Source organism: Siphateles boraxobius, unplaced genomic scaffold (assembly GCF_051911475.1).
Source record: "Siphateles boraxobius isolate OS27281-9 unplaced genomic scaffold, OSU_SipBor_1 24, whole genome shotgun sequence".
Classification (NCBI taxonomy): Eukaryota; Metazoa; Chordata; class Actinopteri; order Cypriniformes; family Leuciscidae; genus Siphateles; species Siphateles boraxobius.
Window position 1 is genome coordinate 9,608,723 of NW_027508855.1, and position 22,154 is coordinate 9,630,876.

At 39.5% G+C, this 22,154-nt stretch overlaps 1 protein-coding gene across 2 annotated transcripts in view; it reads right to left on the bottom strand.

Annotated features, from left to right (window-relative positions):
• Positions 1-862: 862 nt before the first annotated feature.
• LOC143748976 (uncharacterized) overlaps positions 863-22,154 on the bottom strand; it is a 40,108-nt gene continuing 18,816 nt past the window's right edge. For both annotated transcript variants that reach the window (XM_077241268.1, XM_077241267.1), the window contains exons 10-12: positions 4,393-4,566; positions 2,723-2,769; positions 863-2,438 (exon numbers count right to left, since the gene is read on the bottom strand). In XM_077241268.1, the coding sequence (XP_077097383.1) occupies positions 1,831-2,438; positions 2,723-2,769; positions 4,393-4,566 (829 nt within the window). In that variant the 3' untranslated portion in view covers positions 863-1,830. The remainder of the gene's footprint in view (positions 2,439-2,722; positions 2,770-4,392; positions 4,567-22,154) is intronic.

Consider the following 22,154-nt stretch of genomic DNA (forward strand, 5'->3'; position numbering starts at 1 on the left):
ACCGTAGCTTCTTCGAAAGGTAGGGGTGAGCAGTGGGCTGAGCCCTCAGTGCAACACGCAGCCGAACCGCTAGATGTCGCTAAAAATCACACACTGCACCTTTAAATTAAACCGAGAGGGGTCATAGCACTTACATATTGTTGTCCTACTGTTAGTTTAACTGCTTCTATTGTTCTAATTTGTAAGTCGCTTTGGATAAAAGCATCTGCTATATGAATAAATGTAAATGTAAGTCCATACATAGTTGACTTTCATTATGTTTCCATCCAAAGCATTAATGGCCTAAGACCAAAAATGAAGGCTTTAAAGATTTCAAATTAAGAAGAGATTTCAGAAGGGCTGGTATGGGTATAAATGAAATAAATGTCAGAAAGGCTGGTCTGGGTATTTCAGAAACTACTGATATAATGGGATTTTCACACACATCCCTCTCTAGGGTTCACAGAGAATAGCCCAAAAAAGAGAAAATATCCAGAGAGCGGCAGTTCTGTGATATAAAATCACTGGTTGATGCCAGAAGTCCGAGGAGAATGGCCAGAGCTGATAGAAAGGCAACAGTAACTCAAATAATCACTGCAGAGGTCTGCAGAAGAGCATCTCTGAATGTGCAAAGGGTGTTATGATCAAATCCTTGTTTAATATTGGCCAACAACATTTAATTAAAATGTCCGCTTAATCTCTAATATTTGGTCACTTCTGCATGATAGAAATCCCAATTGCATCCCCCATTTGCATGATTTTAAAAGTTATGTAAATCTGTGGGCTGTCGGTGGCCTGCCATCTGAGGCAGATCAAATAACCACTCCTGACATTGACAATTGTTACATGATGAAGTGTTCAGTGAGCAGAAACAGCAGAATCATTGAATTACATGAATTTGTGATCAATTTATTCAAACATGAGTTCACAGCTATAGATGTAAAGTTAATGAAAATCTAATCTTGAAAACAAAATAAGCATCTTCCACTAGCAATGCAAATATGTATGAAGCAAAGAAATATTAGACAAAGTATTATAATCAGAGCTTAAAAAAATCTACTCTAAATTTATCATGAAACGTATCTATCTGGCAAAGCAATATTAAAAAATGTCAAAAGTTCATTTAAAAAACATTATCATATACTGTATTAGTGTGCACTTTTTTGATTTGTGATATTCCTGGTGTGTGGAGGACCATTATAATTATCAATTCTCCCCACAATAACACATAAAACTGTTTTGAAAATTCTGCATGGTGAAAATACAGACATATACGTTTTGAAACAGTCTGATCTCCAAATGAAAGAGGAATAACCAGCTCCACAATCAAACACAACAGTTTCATCGTTCATGTACATCTGAAATGAATAAAGATGCATGTCTTAAAATCACAGTGACGACATGAGCGAGTCCTTGCCAATAAATAAATAAAAACTCTCTTATACATGATTTAACAGTAGATATATTATGGATTTTGTTACCTTTTTGTTTCCATCAGAAAAAAAGAGAAAACAACTGTTAAATTGATATCTTGAAGAAATGTATTATGACGTGATCACTTCTGATCAACTTTTGTGTTGCTTATCCCTGAAAATTGGGTTGTTTTGCATCTGAGTTTAAATAACTTTTTTAAATTTAAACCTAAATATAAACATATTTAATATTAAGACAAATCTCTTTAAAAGTACCAATAATTTCTCTGTAAAGTAGTACAGAAAACAAATATAGTTTAAAATGTATACAAAATGTTTCTTTAAAAAAACAAAAGTTTTTTTATTATCAGTTATATAAAAAAAAGTTTGTTTTTATGTATTTGTAGAACACACATAACAGTTCTGCTCTACGTGTTTGTTATATTAAAACTGTATTTCTGTCATTCCCACAGTTGTTTGCATTCTGTCCAACAAGAGACGTCTCAATCTGACACAGAGACACAGAGGAGCCAGAATAAAGGCCAAACCCTGCGTAGAGAGGCTCTGGGAATGTGGAGTGGAATGTGTGTAAGTGTATGACTCTGTTTGTGTCAGAAATGCTGTAGAAGGAGAGAGTGCCAGCTGGCCAGTCTAGATACACCCCTACCCTTTTAGAACGAGATGAGGATGACGGTGAACGCATTTTAGTCCTCTCATTATTGTGCCAGGCTGAGAAACTGTTATCAGCGCAGATGAGCCTCCAAGACTTCTCATTGGATCCAAACTCACAGTCATTACTCTCTCCTTTCATCCTGATACCTTTATATGACGCTGAAACATAGACTCCGTTCTTCCCACTCCACTCAACCTCCCAGTAACAGCGTCCAGACAGACTCTCTCTGCACAGAACCTGAGGATAGCACTTGAATCTCTCAGGGTGATCTGGATATGACTGTGCCTCTTCTACATGTGTCACAGTTCTGCTCCCCTCAGGAAGACACAGATGTGTGTGTGCAGTGTTTGGGTCCAGTGTGAGCTCACAGGCATCTGTACTCAGACAGGAATAGAGATCAGAGAAAGATCATATACAACAAAATAAATGTAGAAAAAAGTGTGTGTGTTTGTGTTTGTGTTTGTGTTTGTGTGTGTGTGTGTGTGTGTGTGTGTGTGTGTGTGTGTGTGTGTGTGTGTGTGTGTGTGTGTGTGTGTGTAGAAAAAAGTGTGTGTGTGTGTGTGTGTGTGTGTGTGTGTGTGTGTGTGTGTAGAAAAAAGTGTGTGTGTGTGTGTGTGTGTGTGTGTGTGTGTGTGTGTGTGTGTGTGTAAAAACCTACATCTTCGTAATCCAGCTGTAATCCTAAACTTGCCCTCATGTTCCAGACTGCGAAAAAGAAAAAAAAGTTAATTTCTGCCATAATTTCTGGCAATTTATAACACAAACACAGTAAAGTTTTTGTCCGAAATCTGTTTCTATAGTGTATAGTGAAATCTATAGTGTTTTTCCTATAGTTTTAAACATACCTGTTGCAGGAAGAATTCAATTTACTTAACTACAGATGAACATTTGTTTTATGTCAGCAGAAGATATATATATATATATATAAAGTTCTATCATGAAACTCTAGACGGCACATGCTCATAGGTCCTTATTTCAATCCGCTTGCAATCACATCATTCTCTATAGGGCACAGCCGATTGGTTCCTGCTGAATCAGTAGCCGATTGGTTCCTGCGGAATCAGTAGCCAATGAGCTCACTGCTCAACATTCAAATACTTGTCAACATTTGCAGCACACTTTCAGAAAACCTCCACCTTCCCCAGCTCTGTCTGTATAAATCTGCTAATTCATGTACGCTATATTGTACAGCAACAGCATGTATTACTTGCTCACAGCAGCTTGTTTTGTATGTATTGGCAGCAGCAGCACTAGCAGATCTATTCCGCCATGGCCAACATATCAACATTTTTCACAGTCGGGCCAAACGGTTGTAAGAACAGTAAGGAACGGTTCCAGTTATGTTTCTACTTGAGCTTGGTACGGCATGGCATGATTACAAACTGTTCTCAGCCCGGAAATCTCAGCATGGTTATCCAACCATGCTGGGATAATGATTGTAGTGATGTCGCTATTTACATATCATATCGTCTGTAAACTCTTGCATTACCAAGGCAACTATTGATGCATTTGTATAACATTGCAAAGAGCAGCCGTTATCAGCACCACAGTGAAAAATGAAACCATATTATCCATACAGGATGGGCCGGATCAGCACGGAATGGAACGGTTAGCAAAGAGAAAGTTTTGGCCAGACGGTGGAAGAGCTATTGTCATATCCATTACCATGCCAAACACTCATAGAGTTGTCATGACAGAAATTTTGTTTTATGTTGTTTGTTTTTGTACTGCATGCCATTTCTATAGGTGTTACTTCACTATCATTTTGAAGATTCCATGAAAAAAAAGTAGAGTTTTTGGTCATGCACCTATATTGCAAGGCAATTATATTTTGTATGTGCATGCTTGCTTTCTATGGTTGTTTGTTTTTAAATCCTTCATTATTTTTGTGCTGTCTCCAAATTTCTGTCTAGTAAATTGGTTAACAATAACAAGTAGCAAATCCTTGTTCACGGCTCTGATGTCACTTAAATAAAGCCAGATATTTCCCACAAAACATCTAGACATCCTTAAAACCACAAATTTACTTCTCTAAATTTACTAAACAAATGACTTCATTATTTGAGATGTATTGTGTGAAAAGTTATTTTACTAAATGTTTTTTTTCTAGTTGTAAGCATGATCTTCAGCATTTTGTTAGATTTATGTAAAATTGCAAAACTATTTGCCAATGCGGTAGGAAAAATAAACTTGATTCATCTGTGTTCAGAATATATGCTGATTTGATGCGTCTCAGTATCTGAAACAAATACTTAGTATACACATATAACTAAATACACGCATATAATTAAATACCCATGACAAAACAAGTCTTATTGTACAACATACTTGAGTATCTCCAATTTGCAGGTTGGATCATTCACTCTAGCCAAGAGAACCTGACCACCTAATTCTCCTGGACAATTACAGCTGAGGTCCAGCTCTCTCAGGTGTGAGGGGTTTGAAGTCAGAGCTGATGCCAGAACAGAACAGCCTTTCTCTGTGATAAAGCAGCCAGACAGTCTACAAAGGTAGACATTTAAAGATGTTGAGACACAATCTCTCTCTCTCTCTCTCTCTCTCTCTCTCTCTCTCTCTCTCTCTCTCTCTCTCTCTCTCTCTCTCTCTCTCTCTCTCTCTCTCTCTCTCTCTCTCTCTCTCTCTCTCAATGAATACTTAAAAATAAACAAATTCTGTATTGAACAAGTGTGTAATAACGGGGGGGGGGGGTAAATAAATAAATAATTGATAAATAAGTAAAATACAGTATATGTATTTTCAGTGGTGTGTGTGTGAGTAAATTGGCACTTACCTGATTGGTCGACTCTTCCCTCTTTTTGTGGCAGGAATTAATCTACTTTGCTGCTAGTGAAATGCAGTCTCTTTATTTACCAAGTAAATATTTAGCTTGTGCATCTTTCTTCAACTTTTTGAAGTTGAGATAAATAATTTCAAATTTGGGAAAGAAGCGTTTTCGAATTATAGCTTAACCTGTACTCTCTAGGCAGCCAGCTCTGTCTGTATCTGCCCTTCTCTATAGCCAGGCTGTGTATTCTCTTTCTCTCTCTCTCTCTCTCTCTCTCTCTCTCTCTCTCTCTCAGGCCATCCGTAAAAATATTTTGGTTTGCCGTAACAGCAAAAAAAAAAAAAAAAAAGGGTCGGTAGGTAGGTCTATTTTTTTTTTCAAGATTCAATGTAAAAAAAATGTTTTTAAAATTTTGGTCATGGTGATTATGTAGGCATGAATTTAAACAATTTTGCATATTGTGACATCACTGACTGGGTCTTCAAACCGTGCATCCACCGCTAGGTGTCAATGCAACCTACAAAATCAGAGACCGGTTACGTTTTAGGTCTGTCACTTTTGTGAAAAAATCCTGTTCGATTTTTGAGACATGAGTGTTCATTGAACTGATTGTAAAATCGATTTTCCATGTCTAAAAACGTTTCCATTTTCGCCAAATATAGGCAAATCCACATACAACTAACAGGCATTAGGACTAGCGTAAGGAGGGCGCTTGAGACACGCACAAGTCAGCAATATTTCGGATGTTTTATTGGCGTGAAGTTTCGTTCTGTAGTGAACTTTTTCCTTGTAGAAAAGTTAGAAGCTCAGACCAGGAGACGGAGGAAGTTTTCCAAGCAGAAGTTCTTTATTGCTTGTCGGTAGCTGCAGTCATTCCAACATCGTCTGACTTCTTGAGTCAAACATTGTAATATATATACATTATAAGAGGGAGGGATTACATTGTGATGGTGGAAACTCATATACAGGTTTAGGAACCTGTATTAAAAGAGAGAGGGAAAAAACCTATTCAAACCCTGAGACTCCAGAACAGGAATGACAGGACTCTCTCTTGCTAAGACAAAAGCTCGCGAGAGTCTCCAAGAGTTTCACTAACATGTTTCATTTAACTTAAAATAGAAAGAAAACCCGTCTGACAGCTGTATATAGAGACACAGAATAAGACAGGACTTTCGTGCTCCACAGCTGAATGCTAAATTCAATTTACAGAACTTTCTCAGTTTATATATGATAGTATTAGAAGTTAAATTAAACATTTGACAAAGTTGTATTCCTTCAATTCCCCCTTTGGGAGTTCTAAATAACTCCCACACTATATACAAATTTAAACAATTAAAAATTCATTCTTGCAACTTGTGATAGTTACAGGCACATAATGCGCTCTGTGTTTGCTTTTCTGTAATTGCATGCTGACACAGAAAACAAACATGCAATCAGGGTTTGTGAAGTTCTTACGGATAATAGTCTTTTCTGGTAGGAACTGTGATTTTCTCGTGAGAGGCGTGATTCATATGTTGAATAAAACACTTGATACTGTGGACGCATAGATAGTACGCCAGTAGAACAAACAACAACATAATTGCTATTTCCTTTATCCACAGCCAGGGTTTACCAATCAAGTTTCCGAACCATGAAGAATTATCTTCCGTCATCTGGTGTAATTTTGCTGAAAGATCAAGAATGTCTTGTTGGACCATCATGTTTGTACACAAGTGAGTCCTGGAATGCAACCATCTTCGGATGTGACCTGCAAACGTTCTTTCCAGCAAACAAGGCGTTTTTGACATATTCATCAGCTCTAAGAATATGTTGTTTCTGGAGTCCACACTTTGTGCGATGTCTATGATGCTTAGTAGAACGACAATCTTGATCATGTTGATGGATGACTGAGGTTTCGTATGTGAGTCTCTGCGTTGTGTATTTTTTTTTTCTTTCGTGATAGTTGGTTCGGCAGTGAGTCTAGTTGTTTTCTGGAGGTTGTGGCTTCATACGCAGGTGAGGAGGTTGGTGCATATGGGTCCCAGACAGTCATCAATGGTATCTGCACAGAGCAAGAAAGAAAAACAAAAGACAGTAGAGCAGTATTTGTTCAAACACTAGGTTTGTGAACTTTTTCTGAGTCTGCTAGACAGTGGAGCAGTATTTGTTCAAACACTAGGGTTGTAAACTTTTCTGAGTCTGCTATTGTTGTTCCCTCTTTCCCTATTTCTTAAACCTTTTGACACCTAAGGAACAGTGAGGTAAGGATGGACTAGGCTAGGGCCTATGAGGGAAGTCTTCACCCCAGGGTTAACCCCCGAAGCCTGTTGCGTTCGGTTCTTCCCGGGGCTCCTCACTGGTTCCGTGTCCTAACCTATCCCTGTTGGTGGGGGAACAACCTTACAGTGTGTACAATGAGTCCAGGTTTTCCTTCCCTGACACAATACTGCAGCGGCTATAATCAACATCACTTGATGTGGCCCATGCCACTTTGGTTCTAATGGCTTATTTCTGAATGACTTTATCATGACCCATTGACCTGGGATGATTGTGTGTCCACCTTCTGGTGGAGTCTGCCAACATGACTCAACTCTCCCTCTGGCACTCTGTACCGCCTTTGTTAGGTTTTCACAGTAAGCAATCAGGGCATCTGAGGCAATGTGTACATCAGCATTTCTAAGATCAATCACACCTGGCATCTGCATGGGGCGTCCAGTAATAATCTCATGAGGGCTCAGTCCTACTGTTCTGTTAGGTGATGCTCTCATACTACACAGTACTGCTGGCAGTGCTTCGACCCATGGTACCCCTTCCTGATGCATTTTGCTTAGTCTGGTTTTGATTGTTCTGTTCGATCGTTCAACCTGTCCTGATGCTTGTGGCCTGTATGGGCAGTGAAGGTTCCACTTAATCTGCAACATTCTAGACACTTCCTTGACTATCTGTCCTGTGAAGTGTGTACCTTGATCTGAGTCAATGCAATCTGGTAATCCCCATCTGGGAATGAAGTAAGTGACAAGACATTTAGCAGTATGTGCAGCTGTAGCACGCCCTGTTGGATAAGCTTCTACCCATCTTTAGAACTTATCTATTACTACCAAAACATCAGTTTTTCCCTTACAACGAGGCAATGATATGTAATCAACTTGCAGGTGACAAAATGGTCCTGGTGGGGCTGGGGTATGTGCTGCTGGTGTAGTGGCTGCTGGTATATCATTATTCTTCTGACATGTAACACACCTCTTGGCTGTTTCTGTGGCTACATTTCTGAATTTTGGATTCCACCACTGATTTGAGAACCTGTGATTCATCGTTGCTGGACCACTGTGACCTAAACTGTGTATTTGTTGAGCCAAATATGGCAGCAGTGATTCGGGAGCGACATACTTTCCCCCTTTGGTCCAGAAACCAGATGAATCCACTGTGGCTCCTTTGTCTAACCATGTCCATGCTTCATACAGAGGAACGTCTTTGTACAGATCAATTATTGATTCAGGAGGCATAATTGTCTTCTGTGCTGCACTACCTGAACACACTTGTACAGTTGCATAGAAACAAGCCTGTTTAGCTGCCATATCAGCAAGAGCATTACCTTTAGCTTCCGTAGTATTAGTTGTGAGATGTGCTTTCACTTTGATCACTGCTAATTTCTTTGGAAGTTTCATGGAAAACATTAGATCTTTCACTAATTCAGCATGCTTAATGGGGGATCCAGCAGAAGTTAGAAACTGTCTGGTTTGCCAAATGACACCAAAATCATGAATTACCCCAAAAGCATATCTGGAATCTGTGTAGATATTAGCAACTGATCCTGAAGCTAGCGTGCATGCTCTTGTTAGGGCTACTAGTTCTGCAGCTTGAGCTGAAAAATGATCTGGAAGACGTCCTGAAGCTAACACTTCTGTAGTGGACGTTACTGCATAACCTGCTCGTCTGTTACCTTCAATTACTTGAGCTGAACCGTCAACAAACAACTCAAATTCTGAATTCTCTATGGCAGTTTCTTTTACTACACTCGTAGGTGTATATGTAAGCGTAACACAATCGTGAGTCATTTCTCCTTCATCCTCTAACAAAACTTCATTCATAGAAGACATCATACATGAGGATGGGTTCGTGACAGGTGCACGCTGTAAGACAATATTCGGGGCTGTGGAGTTGCTAACCAATTTCCCCAGCGAGACGAAGTGACAGAAGAGACTTTTACTTGATTCATTAATGCGGACACTGCGTGCGGACATCTTACGTTTACAGACTGTCCTAACACCATTCCTGATGAAACCTGAAGCGCAAGATGCACTGCCTGTACTGCTCTGAGGCATGGGCCCATACCTTGAGCTACTATGTCAAGTTTACCAGAATAGTAATGAATTGGGCGTAAACTGCCCCCATGATCTTGCATTAGACATGCAGTCATGAAGCTTAAATGTTCATGGACATAAAGCACAAATGGTCTATCAGTTTGGCCAATTCCTAATGCTGGTGCTTGACATAGTGCTCTCTTCAAATCATTGAACACTTTGAGGTGACATTCTTCCATACAAACAGTATCAGAATCTTTACCATGGCCTTTCAACAAGTCATAGAGCGGCTGTGCAATTGAGGCATAGTCTTCAATCCAAGGTCTACAGTAACCTGCTGTTCCTAAAAATGATCGGAGTGTTTTAATGGTAGTAGGCGGGGGTATGGCTTTGACTGAAGCCGCTCGATCCTGTGTAATGGATCTATTTCCTGCACCAATTGTTTGACCCCAGAAATGTGACTTGCTTTTTAGCAATTTGAGCTTTGTGAAAGGTGCATTTGTGTCCTTTCTTATGCAAATAGTCCAACAATGATGCCAATTCAGTTTGATGTACCTCGTGATCTGTTGAGGCAATCAAAATATCATCGACATATTGGATCATAGTGGACTGTTTTACCGGACATTCTGGGTCACACAAATCACGTCTGACAGCCTGATGGTATATGGTTGGGGAGTTTTTAAATCCCTGTGGCAAATGTGTGCACTGGTATTGCTCATAGTCAACTGTGAAAGCTAACCATGGCTGGCTGTCAGAGTGCAACGGTACAGAAAAGAATCCATTAGACATATCAGTTACTGAAAAAATCTTACTCTCTAATGGTATGCCATTACAAATTGTGGAAGGATCTGCCACTAGAGGGGTGATTTTATTAATATTTTTATTGGCTACTCTGAAGTCTATTGTAAGTCTCCATGTCCCATTGGATTTCTTGATGGGCCATATGGGCGAGTTACAGGGACTATTGGTTTTAACTAGCACTCCCTGCATCAGCAACTTTTCTAAAATAGGTTTGATCCCCTGTATAGCTTCCTTATTGATCGGATATTGTTTGGTGACCGGAGGTGGAGTCCCCGTCAATTTTATTGGTTCTACACCTGTCAACAAACCACAATCATCCTTGTCTTTAGCCCAAATTGGATGATTCTGTAAGAAAGCATACTCTGGAGGGATTACATTATTGGTAGAAACTTGTGGTGAGGAAATTTGAATGCTAGCAGATTCTGAGGACATGTCTAAAGTTAGATGTACCTGTCTCAGGAGATCCATGCCTAAAATTGCACCTGTGTTTAATGGAGCACATAGCAGTTTTGTAGTCAGAGTTTTAGGGCCAAATTGTACCTCTATGGGCGGGGTTTCATACAAAACAGAATCTTCACCTACTACACCAGTTAAAGAAAGTTTGGTTTTCTTGTACGGTATGTCTAAACCTTTAGCCAATTTTGTAGGAATTATTGTAATCTCTGCACCTGTATCAAGCAAAAAATCTATTTCTTTCTCTTGTATGCTACCTTTCACAAAAATTCTTTTGTCATTATGATGGATTACAGGTGAAAGGTAGCTACTCACAGCCCCAACGATTAATTTTTTTCCTGGTCTTTTTGTGCTCTTAGAAGAGCCTGAACTAGCTGTCCTAAAGTTTCAGTGGACACTTGCAGAACTATTTCAGGGTTGTATGCAGGCTGAGAAGGAGCAGAATTATGCATAGCATTTCTTTTTGTATCTTGCAACTTCTTCCTACACTCTTTCTCCCAGTGTCCTAATTTTCCACAGTAGTGGCATTTGCCTTCTTTTTTAGACCACCTGTTTACTGGTGGCGTTGTGCTAAATGTATTTGCTGCTGCTACTCTCACTTTGGCTTTAACATCAGCATCTCTTTCCCATGCTGCCAAACTGTCTAAGTTACTTCTGAGAGTTCTGTTAGACCAAGCTATATCTAGGAATGGCAAAGCTCTTCTGTATTCAGCAACAAGACCATCTGACCAGATACGAATCAGTGGTCCTTTGTCATCAAGCACACTTTCAGAGTCATCCACTATTCCACTGTACGTTACAGCTGACTGACAAAACCTCTCAGTATATTCGCACACATTTTCATCTTTCTTTTGTACACAGCTAGTAATTCTAGACCAATCTATTTTGGGCCCTAAGATATTCTTTAGGATTTTCAAAACACCCTCTCTCATATCACTTCTACTGGCATGTTGTAGTTCAGAAGTCACGGCAGATTCAAAACTGTTGAATTCAGTTTCAGTTAAAATTTGTGACATTAACTGTGTGACCTCTGTTAACGACATGTCATATAGATGCATTTTGCTGATTAATGTTCTTCTAAATTCAGAAAACTGTTTACGTGCTGAAGGTAGGCTCTGGGATAGTCGCTCTATGTCTTTAGGTCCAAGTGCTTTTGCAACAGTTTGGATTTGGACAACAGAAGAGTTGGGAGGAACACTTTCAGTTCCCTCAATTCCCTGCGATCTCTTTCTAGCACCACACAAATTTACTGAATTTACAGGCACATCAGTTACTGGGCGGAGAGCCGCATCTGTTTCAAAGAACGCTCGTAAGTCAGGGTAAATGTTATCCGGCTGACTAACTTCTTCTACATCATTTTTTTCTATAGGTTTGTTGCGGTTCAATTTCTTAGTCAAAGAAGAAATTCTAGCACGTAGCTCTTTGTTCTCTTTTTCTAGTTCTGAGTTATGCTGAGACTGTTGTGTAGCTACTGCTAAACCAAATTCTCTGTGACAACAGATAATTGCTTCCACATTGTTCTTGCGAACACTTGCTCCTAGAACCTTTTTACACTCTTCTACAGACCAAATCTTATCTGGATGAATCTCATATTTCTGTGTTAGTTCTTGTCTAACTTTTTCAGTGACTATTAGATCCATCTGTTCTCCTAACAGTGTTTTAAATTCACTATCTGACCACAAAGGAGTAGCAAGACCACCTTTTTTAGTTGTGGAGATTAGTCTAGCACTTTTCTTAATCATTTTGTGGATTTCTTTGTTACCACACAAACAAACACTAAACTTCTGTGATCACAGAGGGTACGCTTGTTAACACAAATCAACTATTGTTAAACTTCCTTGTTACCAACACATCACAAACTATTAGCATGTTACGCTAATCTTCCCTAAAAGAAAAATGCAAAGGATCTTTCACCTTCTTAACTTTTAGAGGATATAACAAACAAAAACACTAAATCTTCTCTGCTCAAAAGAGGCTACACTCGATAACACAGTTAACCTTCCTTGCCCAGAGCAAAGGGTAACACACAAAATATTAGCACGCTACGCTAATCTTCTCTAAAAGGAAATGTAAAGGATCTTTCACCTTCCTAACTTTTAGAGGATAAACACATCCCTGTTTGAACAGAGGTTCACCAATATTAACACGTAATGTTAACCTTCCCTAACTTTAGAGGATACCTTCTCTAGCAACGTAGAGGCTATACTTTCATCTTTAAAATAAACTTTTAAAGGGTAACTTTGTTAGCCAGACACTGCAGCTGTCTGATAACTGTTCTCTGACGGCGCAGAGGATTGTACTGGTCTTCAGTGGTTCTTTGAATAGAGTGAAACTCACCAAATCGTTGTTTATACGGAAAGGATTCCGTCTGGAACTCAGTCAAAAAAAGTTTGTTCTTTGTTGAGCTTTGAAGTTTCAGGATTCAGTTCTGGAACTCAGTCTTTGTTTTGTGGAGATTTCAGTTCTGAAACTCAGTCTTTGTTGAGTAGAGATTTCAGTTCTGGAACTCAGTCTTTGTTAGGTGGAGATTTCAGTTCTGGATTCAGGTAAGATTCTCTCTGGAATGCAGTCAGATCTTTGAGCTTGAATTCCAATCTGGATTCAGGTGAAGTTAATTCTATCCGGCTCACGGCACTATCTGTTGTGAACTTTTTCCTTGTAGAAAAGTTAGAAGCTCAGACCAGGAGACGGAGGAAGTTTTCCAAGCAGAAGTTCTTTTATTGCTTGTCGCTGCAGTCATACCAACATCGTCTAACTTCTTGAGTCAAACATTGTAATAAATATACATTATAAGAGGGAGGGGTTACATTGTGATGGTGGAAACTCGTATACCAGTTTAGTAACCTGTATTAAAAGAGAGAGGGAAAAACTTATTCAAACCCTGAGACTCCAGAACAGGAGTGACAGGACTCTCTCTTGCTAAGACAAAAGCTTAGCGAGAGTCTCCAAGAGTTTCATTAACATGTTTCATTTAACTTACAATAGAAATAAAACCCGTCTGACAGCTGTATATAGAGACACAGAATAAGACAGGAGTTTCGTGCTCCACAGCTGAATGCTAAATTCAAGTTACAGAACTTTCTCAGTTTATATATGAAACTAAATTAAACATTTGACAAAGTTGTATTCCTTCAGTGCACAATGACAAACAGGAGTGCAACATTCAGGGATTGAAATGAACACCCTCCAACCCGCCAAATAAGGGTAAATATTAACTTTGGAACCAAATCTGCGCGGATTTAGCGCAAATACCCAACTCGTGAGTCCACGTGATATATTAAATACAGCGTATTGCGTAGAATCTGCACATTTCTGGCTTACTTGAACACACACGTCACTAAGCAACAAATAACGGCGAGCATGTTCACTTGCATTGAAGTAATAGCGAATATTAAAAAGCATTTGGTTAACAGAAAATACATTGTTATTTTCCAACATCCTACATGTTCTGTGTACTGTATTGATCTGTCCACCTAAAACACATTTTTGGTTTGAAAAAAAAAAGGACGGTGGTGGTGGCTCACTATGAAATTTCAATTTAAAAGAAACCACTTTGATTTAGGGTCAAATTGTAGCACGTCCTCAATAGTTTGAGTTTCCCGCACCAACATTTTAGTGGTTTCCTTCAGGTCAGTCGACACAGTCACCGTTAGACAGGGGAGAAGGGAGGGGAAAAGATCTGGCCATGGTTTTTCCAGAACTTCGTGCCAAGTTAAAGCGGTGTCGAGATGTTTTAATGCATTTTTTAGATGTATTATGGTGCCCAAACCCATTTGACTTTGAACGGTGACCGCAAACATTTTATACTGCATCATTACTAGTGATGGGTATCATTAAGGTTTTAACGGTATTACTACTCTTACCGATACTGCTTATCGAATCGGTACTTTAATGGTAGCCTATTCTTATCGGTTCTTTTTGGTGTTTTTTTTTTTTTTTACATTCGGGTTATAATTAACATTTGCTTTATATTTTGAAATGTAAAATATCTATAGCAAAAGAAAAATCAATGCTTTAACAAAACGAATACAATATCTATTTGTTTTGCAGCAGTGTGCAGGCTTTTTTGTTTTATATATATGAGATAGGATACGATAAGCAAAAACAAGTACAAACACATGTTCAAAAAAAGAATACAATTAAACAAAGATACAAATTATATACACAGTGCTTTAATTTCAGGAAGGTATAAAATTACTTTTCAGTTAAGTGTTTCTGTCTGAAAAGAAATTTAATTTAGTAATCAAATGTAAAATAACACTGCATAGTTTATCATAGATAGATTAATGCTTATTAAAGTTTAAGTTATTCATTCAAGAGCTGTAATGTTCTCTGCCTTTTGTTTTTTGATTTGCATTAATGGCTCAATCGTCACAGGTTTATTAGACGCTGCCCCTTTAAGACCGAGTACAGATCTAATAGATGACTGATGCACTATCATTTTCTCCCAACTATTTACATCCATTTAAGACATAAACTGTGTTTCAGTGAATCTCAGAGCTGGTCATTTTTATATTTTATGTATATTTGATAGTTTAGATGCGCACATGAAGCCCAAAGTTAAGTATACTTTTCTTGTCTTGTTGCAGTCCATTTCGGAGCGCGCGTCGCCTTGTGAGCAGCGTCTCTTGCGCAGATTTTTGTGCTTTTAATAGCTCTTTTAATGATTAAACGCGTCCGCAATTTAGCAACAGTAGAGTCTGCATTTTACAACAATCACCGTCACCGATCGTGCTGATTCTGCTGATTTGGCCAGGGCCACCCCTGAAAGCTCATTGGCCACCCCTGTGGCCACCCCAGATCTGATAGGTAGTTGGTCAAGTTCGTCAACACAAGAAACAAGAGAAATGCTGTCAATCAATGATGACAGCTGATCAACTGATTTAGGGCCAGTTTTACATTTTTAACTAACACCGTAATGGTCGTACTGAGGCTGTTAGAGCTGATTTCTGCTCAGCGGACGTTTGGCCATGCAGGTCAGGTGACCCATGAGATGAGCGCGCTGGCTGCTGCTGCTCCGTGAAACAGGGGGACGGTCGGTCACAGTTACAACAGCAACAATGATAAAAACGCTGGAATCTGTAGATTGAGAGGTATGGTAATTTAATGTTTAGTTATATCGTAGTTCCCTCTGAATGTGTAGGAAAACTGAAAAAAAAGAACTACACTGTACTAGCTAGCTTAGCAGCCTGTAAACCAAGTTAAGAGTGCAGAGTGCAGACAGTTGAAGAGGGCGCGCGCGCAGCTCTTAAAGGGGCCACACCTTATTTCCACTCGTTACACCGCCATGGAATGCTATTTTCTGGACTGAAGACTTGAGGGTGTTTTTTGCAGATGTGTGTGTTCAATAGAGCTAATGTTATATTTTTGGCCAACCCATGTGTGAAATATCAGACTGATCTCATGAAATGGCGTATGTATGACACGCCAATTCGTATTTCCATTTTTGGCGTGCTATCAACACGCATAACCGCTTTTCAGCGTGTTTATCAACGCCTTTGACTTAACGTTATATTAATGTATTATGTATATATAAATATATGACCTACCCCAACCCCGTCCCTAAACCTACCCGTCACTGGGGTTAATACCATTTATGAGTGTTCTCCTACCATCCTAGGAAAAGAAATATCGCTCCACAGATGTAGATATAGATTTTGCTTCGTTTCGCTCGGACATTTAACGGCGTACACATACACGCGGAATCACTCGGACATTTAATGGCGTAGACATACACGCAAAAGATTTCGGCGTGGACATACATGCGGATAACTCAAAATGCGTATAGATAACACGCCACTTGACTTGAAAGTGGCGTGTATGTTTACGCAAAGTCATGTTGTCATGTTGGAAATATAGTGTGACAGTCTAGATTTAAGTTATAACACAAGAACAAGCTGTGACTTATTTATTTGCTCTGTTATTTAAGGGCTGTTTTTGTTTGTATCAGTTAGCTCATCTTCACTTTAATTAACTTATTAATGTATGCTGAATCAAAGCCAATGTTTAAATTTATACCTTCATCGGGGCCTTGGATATGAATACTGTCTTAGTTGAAAACCACTTTTTGCACATTTTCATACATCACAAGGCATCCTAATGATATTATTCAGTCATCAGGCCATCCTCTGTGTTACCTGTTACCCGTGTTTGCTTTACTAGTTTAAGTCCCCTCTTGTGGTTAAATAAAAACACACCTGGCAAAGAACAAATTAAGAAATTCAAATTCCAGTATCTCTAACAAATTATATCTAAGCTAAATAATAACATATACTAAGCATGTAAAGAACAACAAATATTTATGTTTTTTTTCTAACAAGCTTAGTTTTTCTTTTGCTTTTACAGGTAAGGTCCTATCTTTAAGCATTTTGGTTTGTCCTGTTGGATTTCTGTGTTTTTATGTAACCACAAGATGGTGCCTCAATTAGTAAAGCAAACTCAGGTAACAATACAGGTGACACAGATGATGAGTTGATGACTGATGCATGTTATTCTATATAGGATGAGTTAAGAGCAGTTTATTTTGCTACTCTAATCTAATTTATGAAGAGACAAGTTAATCCACTACAAGAAAATAGCTCTTATGCTTTCTGTACACCTAAAGACTTTGAAAAGATTTAGAGAAGACTTTATAAGATTATCAGCTCACATCTAAAGACTTGGGTTCACAGTTTTTAGTCTCAGACTAAAGACTTGCGATAATATCAAACATTTTGATATGAAAGACTGGCATAAATCGGGGCGCCGACTGCAGATTATCACCTCACATTTAACGATCGAGACGACGGGAGCACGCCGAGACTCCAGTAAGATTCCTAAAGACTGCTGGTCTTTAGTCTGGGACTGTGAAAATCCTTTGGTGTACGCCCGGCATTAGAAAATGTTTACCCTATCCTGACCATAATTACTGATTAAAAATAGACATGTTAAAATAACCAGAGATACTTGGGGACTGTGATAGGTGGTTAGGACTGTTTTTAACAGGATAGTCACCTTTATTTGACAGTTATGAGTCAGGAAATCATGGGAGAGAGAGAGGATGTGACATGCAGCAAAGGACAGGGATTCGAACCATGGTCGGCTGCGTACATATACGCATTAACTTTGCTATGCCATGGCCACCCCACACTAGCTTTGTGTCCCATCTTGGCCACCCCCCAAAAAATGTCCTGGATAAGCCACTGGGCAGAATGCGTCTAATTTGTAATGGTTTCATCTCAAATATCTTTTTTTCTAATCTTTGAAAGCCGAAATCTAAAATAAAATTAGAATAATATCCCAAATCTAAAGTGTAAACACGTTTGAATGTTTAGTTCTGTCCTCAATGTCACTCATTAAGCAGGTCTGTCGTGTTGTGCGAGCTGTGGCTCTGCGTGAGAGATCGCTCTCTCTCTCTTCTGGACTGCGAATAGCAATATTGGATCACAGACAAATGGTTTAATATTATTATATATAGAAATGGCTGAAATTCAGCCCCGGGGCCCGTTTAATACCGGGTTTCGGTACTCATCCCTAATCATTACCAAGCGCGAACAGTGAATGAAACGAAGCGAACGTACAAGCCATGTGTAAACCAGTGGTGTAAACATAATCATAGATTTACATTTTACATTTAGTCATTTAGCAGACGCTTTTATCCAAAGCGACTTACATCTGAGGACTAAAGCAAGCGAGTCATCGTGAAGAGGGAAGAACGACGCAAGAAGTGCTCAAAATACAAAGTTCCGGCATTGCTCAGAGTAGCAAAAGCCAAACAAGGGAAGATTTAAAAGGGAAGGAAAGATTTAAAAGAGAAGATTTTTTTTTATGGTAAGTACTCACGGAAGAGATGAGTTTTCAGTTGTCTTTTGAATGCTGTCAGGGATTCTGCATTATGGACGAGGGTGGGGAGATCATTCCACCAGCATGGAACCGTGAATGAGAATGTTCTGGGGAGTGATTTAGTGCCTCGCTGTGATGGCACCACGAGCCGTCGCTCCTTGGCCGATCGTAGGTGTTGAGATTTATAAATATTGTGCTCTCATTTATATTTGATTTGTTTACTTTTTCTTTTTTTGAACCAGGCAATCATATTGCAGAGTGTATGTCATGTGACCTAATCAGTGACTGAATGAATGCACATGTGTTTGTTTAAATAAAGTGCACCAGTCAGAAAGAGACTGGTTGATGTGAAACAGTATCCCCTGTTGTCTGCGTAAGTTACTCTGCTAACAGGCTATGGGCCCAGAATACAGGTGTTAAGTCGCTGGGTAAAAGTCACAACGAAAACGCGTGTACCCGAGTTTAAGTTTGTGAGAGAAGAGACAAGGGGCTATATGAGCAGAAAGACAAAAGCAGCGGTATCGACGAGCCGCTGGTCAAGGCTTGTCTTTGACGGAGATGAGAAGAATTATGAGCTATGGGAGACAAAATTTTTGGGTCACCTTTGTTTGCAAGGACTAAAAGAGACTATTTTAAATGAACCTTCTGTCGAAGATGAGGAAGACGAGACGAAAAACGCCGAAGCCTATGCTGAGCTGATACAGTTCCTGGATGACAAAAGCATGTCACTGGTCATGAGAGAAGCAGCAGATGACGGACGTGCGGCGCTGGAGATTCTACGTGGATATTATGCTGGCAAAGGGAAGCCCCGGGTAATAAGCTTGTATACAGAGCTAACTTCACTGCAAAAATTGCCAAGTGAGAGTGTTACGGAATATGTCATCAGAGCTGAGACTACAATTACTGCTTTGAGAAATGCAGATGAGAATCTGAGTGACGAACTCTCGACAGCAATGGTTTTGAAAGGACTTCCAGATACATTTAAACCATTTACTATCCATGTACTATCCATGTTACTCAGAGTGATGTTAAAATGACTTTTACCCAATTTAAAACAAGACTTCGAAGTTATGAGGATATCGAAAATATGCGGACAACTGCTTCCGGGGACAATGTAATGAAAGCAAGAGCACAGCTTGGAATGAAATTCACTTTTGGTGACTGTGCGGCTGCAAGTGCTGACATTATCTGTTACCGGTGTGGCACAATAGGCCATAAAGCGAACACATGCCGGCGTAAACAGTGGTGCAGTCAATGTAAAAATACCACTCACCGCGATGCAACCTGCAGACGGAGAAAACCGCGGGATAACGCAAGAAAAGTGTCCGAGGAGCCGGGCGACAAGGAATATGTTTTTCGGGCAAGCGACGCTGAGATGTGGAGGCATGAGGATGAGAGAAGAGGCCTAATGGTGGATGCAGGTGCAACTTCACACATCATCACAGACATCGCAAAGTTCCGATGGTTTGACAGCAGTTTCCAAGCTGACACACACTGTGTGGAGTTGGCTGACGGCACGAGGTGCAACAGAGTCGCTAAGAGCAGAGGAGATGTATGTTTAGTGGACAGCACTGGACGACGTTTCAAAACAACGCTAAGGAACGCGCTGTACATCCCAACATATCCACAGGACATCTTCTCTGTGAAGGCAGCCACCTCGAACAGACCAACCGTGATCTTCAGAGAAGGGAAGAACGTTCTGCTGCATAAAGACGGTACTGAATTCCCCATACATGTGCACAATAAACTGTACTATTTGCACACAATAGACAACGAGTGTAATGACCAATGTAGAAAATGTTATGACTTGCAGACATGGCATGAGATATTAGGTCATTGCAACTATGGGTATGTAATTAAGCTCGAGAATGTTGTGGACGGTATGCAAATTGAGAATAGGGCAGACAAACTTACCCCACCGTGTGAGATTTGCATACAAGGCAAGTTTATTGAGACTAGAAATCGAGAGCATGATGCGAGAGCCAAAGCAGCTCTAGAAATGGTACACACTGATCTAGCAGGACCTATAGACCCAATGTCCAAAGACGGACATAAATATGCATTATCTTTCACAGATGATTATTCTAGTGCTATTTTTGTATACTTTTTGAGAAACAAGAGTGACACAACAACCGCCACAGAGAAATTCCTTGCTGATATGGCTCCATATGGGAGAGTTAAATGCATCAGGTCTGATAATGGGACAGAGTTCACAGGAAAGGAGTACCAGGCATTATTGAGTAGAAATAGTATTAGACATGAGACCTCTGCACCATACTCTCCACACCAAAACGGCACTGCGGAACGAAACTGGAGAACCTTATTTGACATGGCTAGGTGCATGTTAATAGAAAGTGGGTTACCAAAAACATTGTGGACCTATGCAGTCCAGAATGCTGCTGTAGTGAGAAATCGATGTTTTAATAACCAAACTAAACAGACCGCTTACTTCATGTTAACAAGCAGGCAACCGAACTAGAATGCAGAAGTTTGGTATTTCGTGTTACGCTTATCAACATGAGAAAAGTAAGCTGAACTTGAGATGTGAGAAGGGCATTTTTGTGGGATATGACAAGAATAGTCCAGCATACATGATCTACTATCCTGATAGCAGGAAAATACAGAAGCGCAAACTAGTTGAGTTTTTACCCAGAATGAGTGTTGAGGCGGACGAGATACCGATTGATGATGATTTTGACGATTTTAGGGTTAGAAATAATCTTAAAGAATCGAAAAGAGGAGGTCCTGAAATTAATCGGCAGAATTCTCAGGAACCGGTCATAGTAAAAGAGCCAGAAATGTGCGAAAACCAAACACAAATAGATCATAAACCTGAAAAGGGGAGAAATCCTGCCAGAGAGAGGAAAAGGCCAGGTTATTTAAGTGATTATGTTTGTGGTTTTGATGGTGACGAAGCTGACATTGATTATTGTTACAGACTTGTATGTAATGTACCCCAGACATACAAAGAAGCAGTAACATCAGTGAATGGGGATGAATGGGTTAAGGCTATGAGTGAAGAGATGAAGTCATTAAAGGAAAGTGTAACTTTTACCCTGACCAGTCTACCTGAAGGTAAAGAATTAGTGGGGGGTAAATGGGTCTACGCTATTAAGAAAAATAGTGATGGAACAGACAAATACAAAGCATGATATGTTGCCAAAGGTTACAGTCAAGAGAGAGGTGTGAATTATGATGAGACTTTTTCTCCAACTGCCAGTATGACAAGCATCAGAGTGTTGATACAGAAGGCAGTACAGGAAAATTTGATTGTTCATCAAATGGATGTGACCACTGCATATTTGCATGCGCCATTAGAGTGTGACATTTATATGAAACAGCCAGAGGGTTACGAGATAAAATCTCAAGGCAATACAAAACTGGTGTATAAATTGAAAAAATCACTGTATGGACGTAAACAGTCAGGTAGGAACTGGAACCAAATGTTGCATGAGTATCTTTGTGAAATGAAGTTTGTTCAAAACCCAGCTGATCATTGTGTTTACACAAAGGTTACAGAAACTGAGAAAGTTTTTATAATCATATGGGTTGATGACTTGATTATTACAGCCAACAATGTGTATGTGCTTAATCATGTAAAAGAGGCACTCAATGCAAAAGGAAATGTGTTAATTTTCCCAAGTCCTTCATTCTAAATTTAATTTAGAATGAAGGACTTGGGAAAATTAACACATTTCCTTGGTATTGATTATGAGCAAGATTTTGGTTGTGTTAAAATGTCACAACATAAGTATATTAAGAAAATACTTGAGAGATTTGACATGCAAAATTGTAAGTCCAGAGTAACTCCATGTGAACAGAAACTAAACTACACTGATGATGCTGAGGAAATGAGTGATGTTAGAAAATACAGGGAGGTAGTAGGTAGCTTAATCTACCTGGCAACATGCACAAGACCAGACCTAAGTTTTGTAGTGAGAAAACTGTCA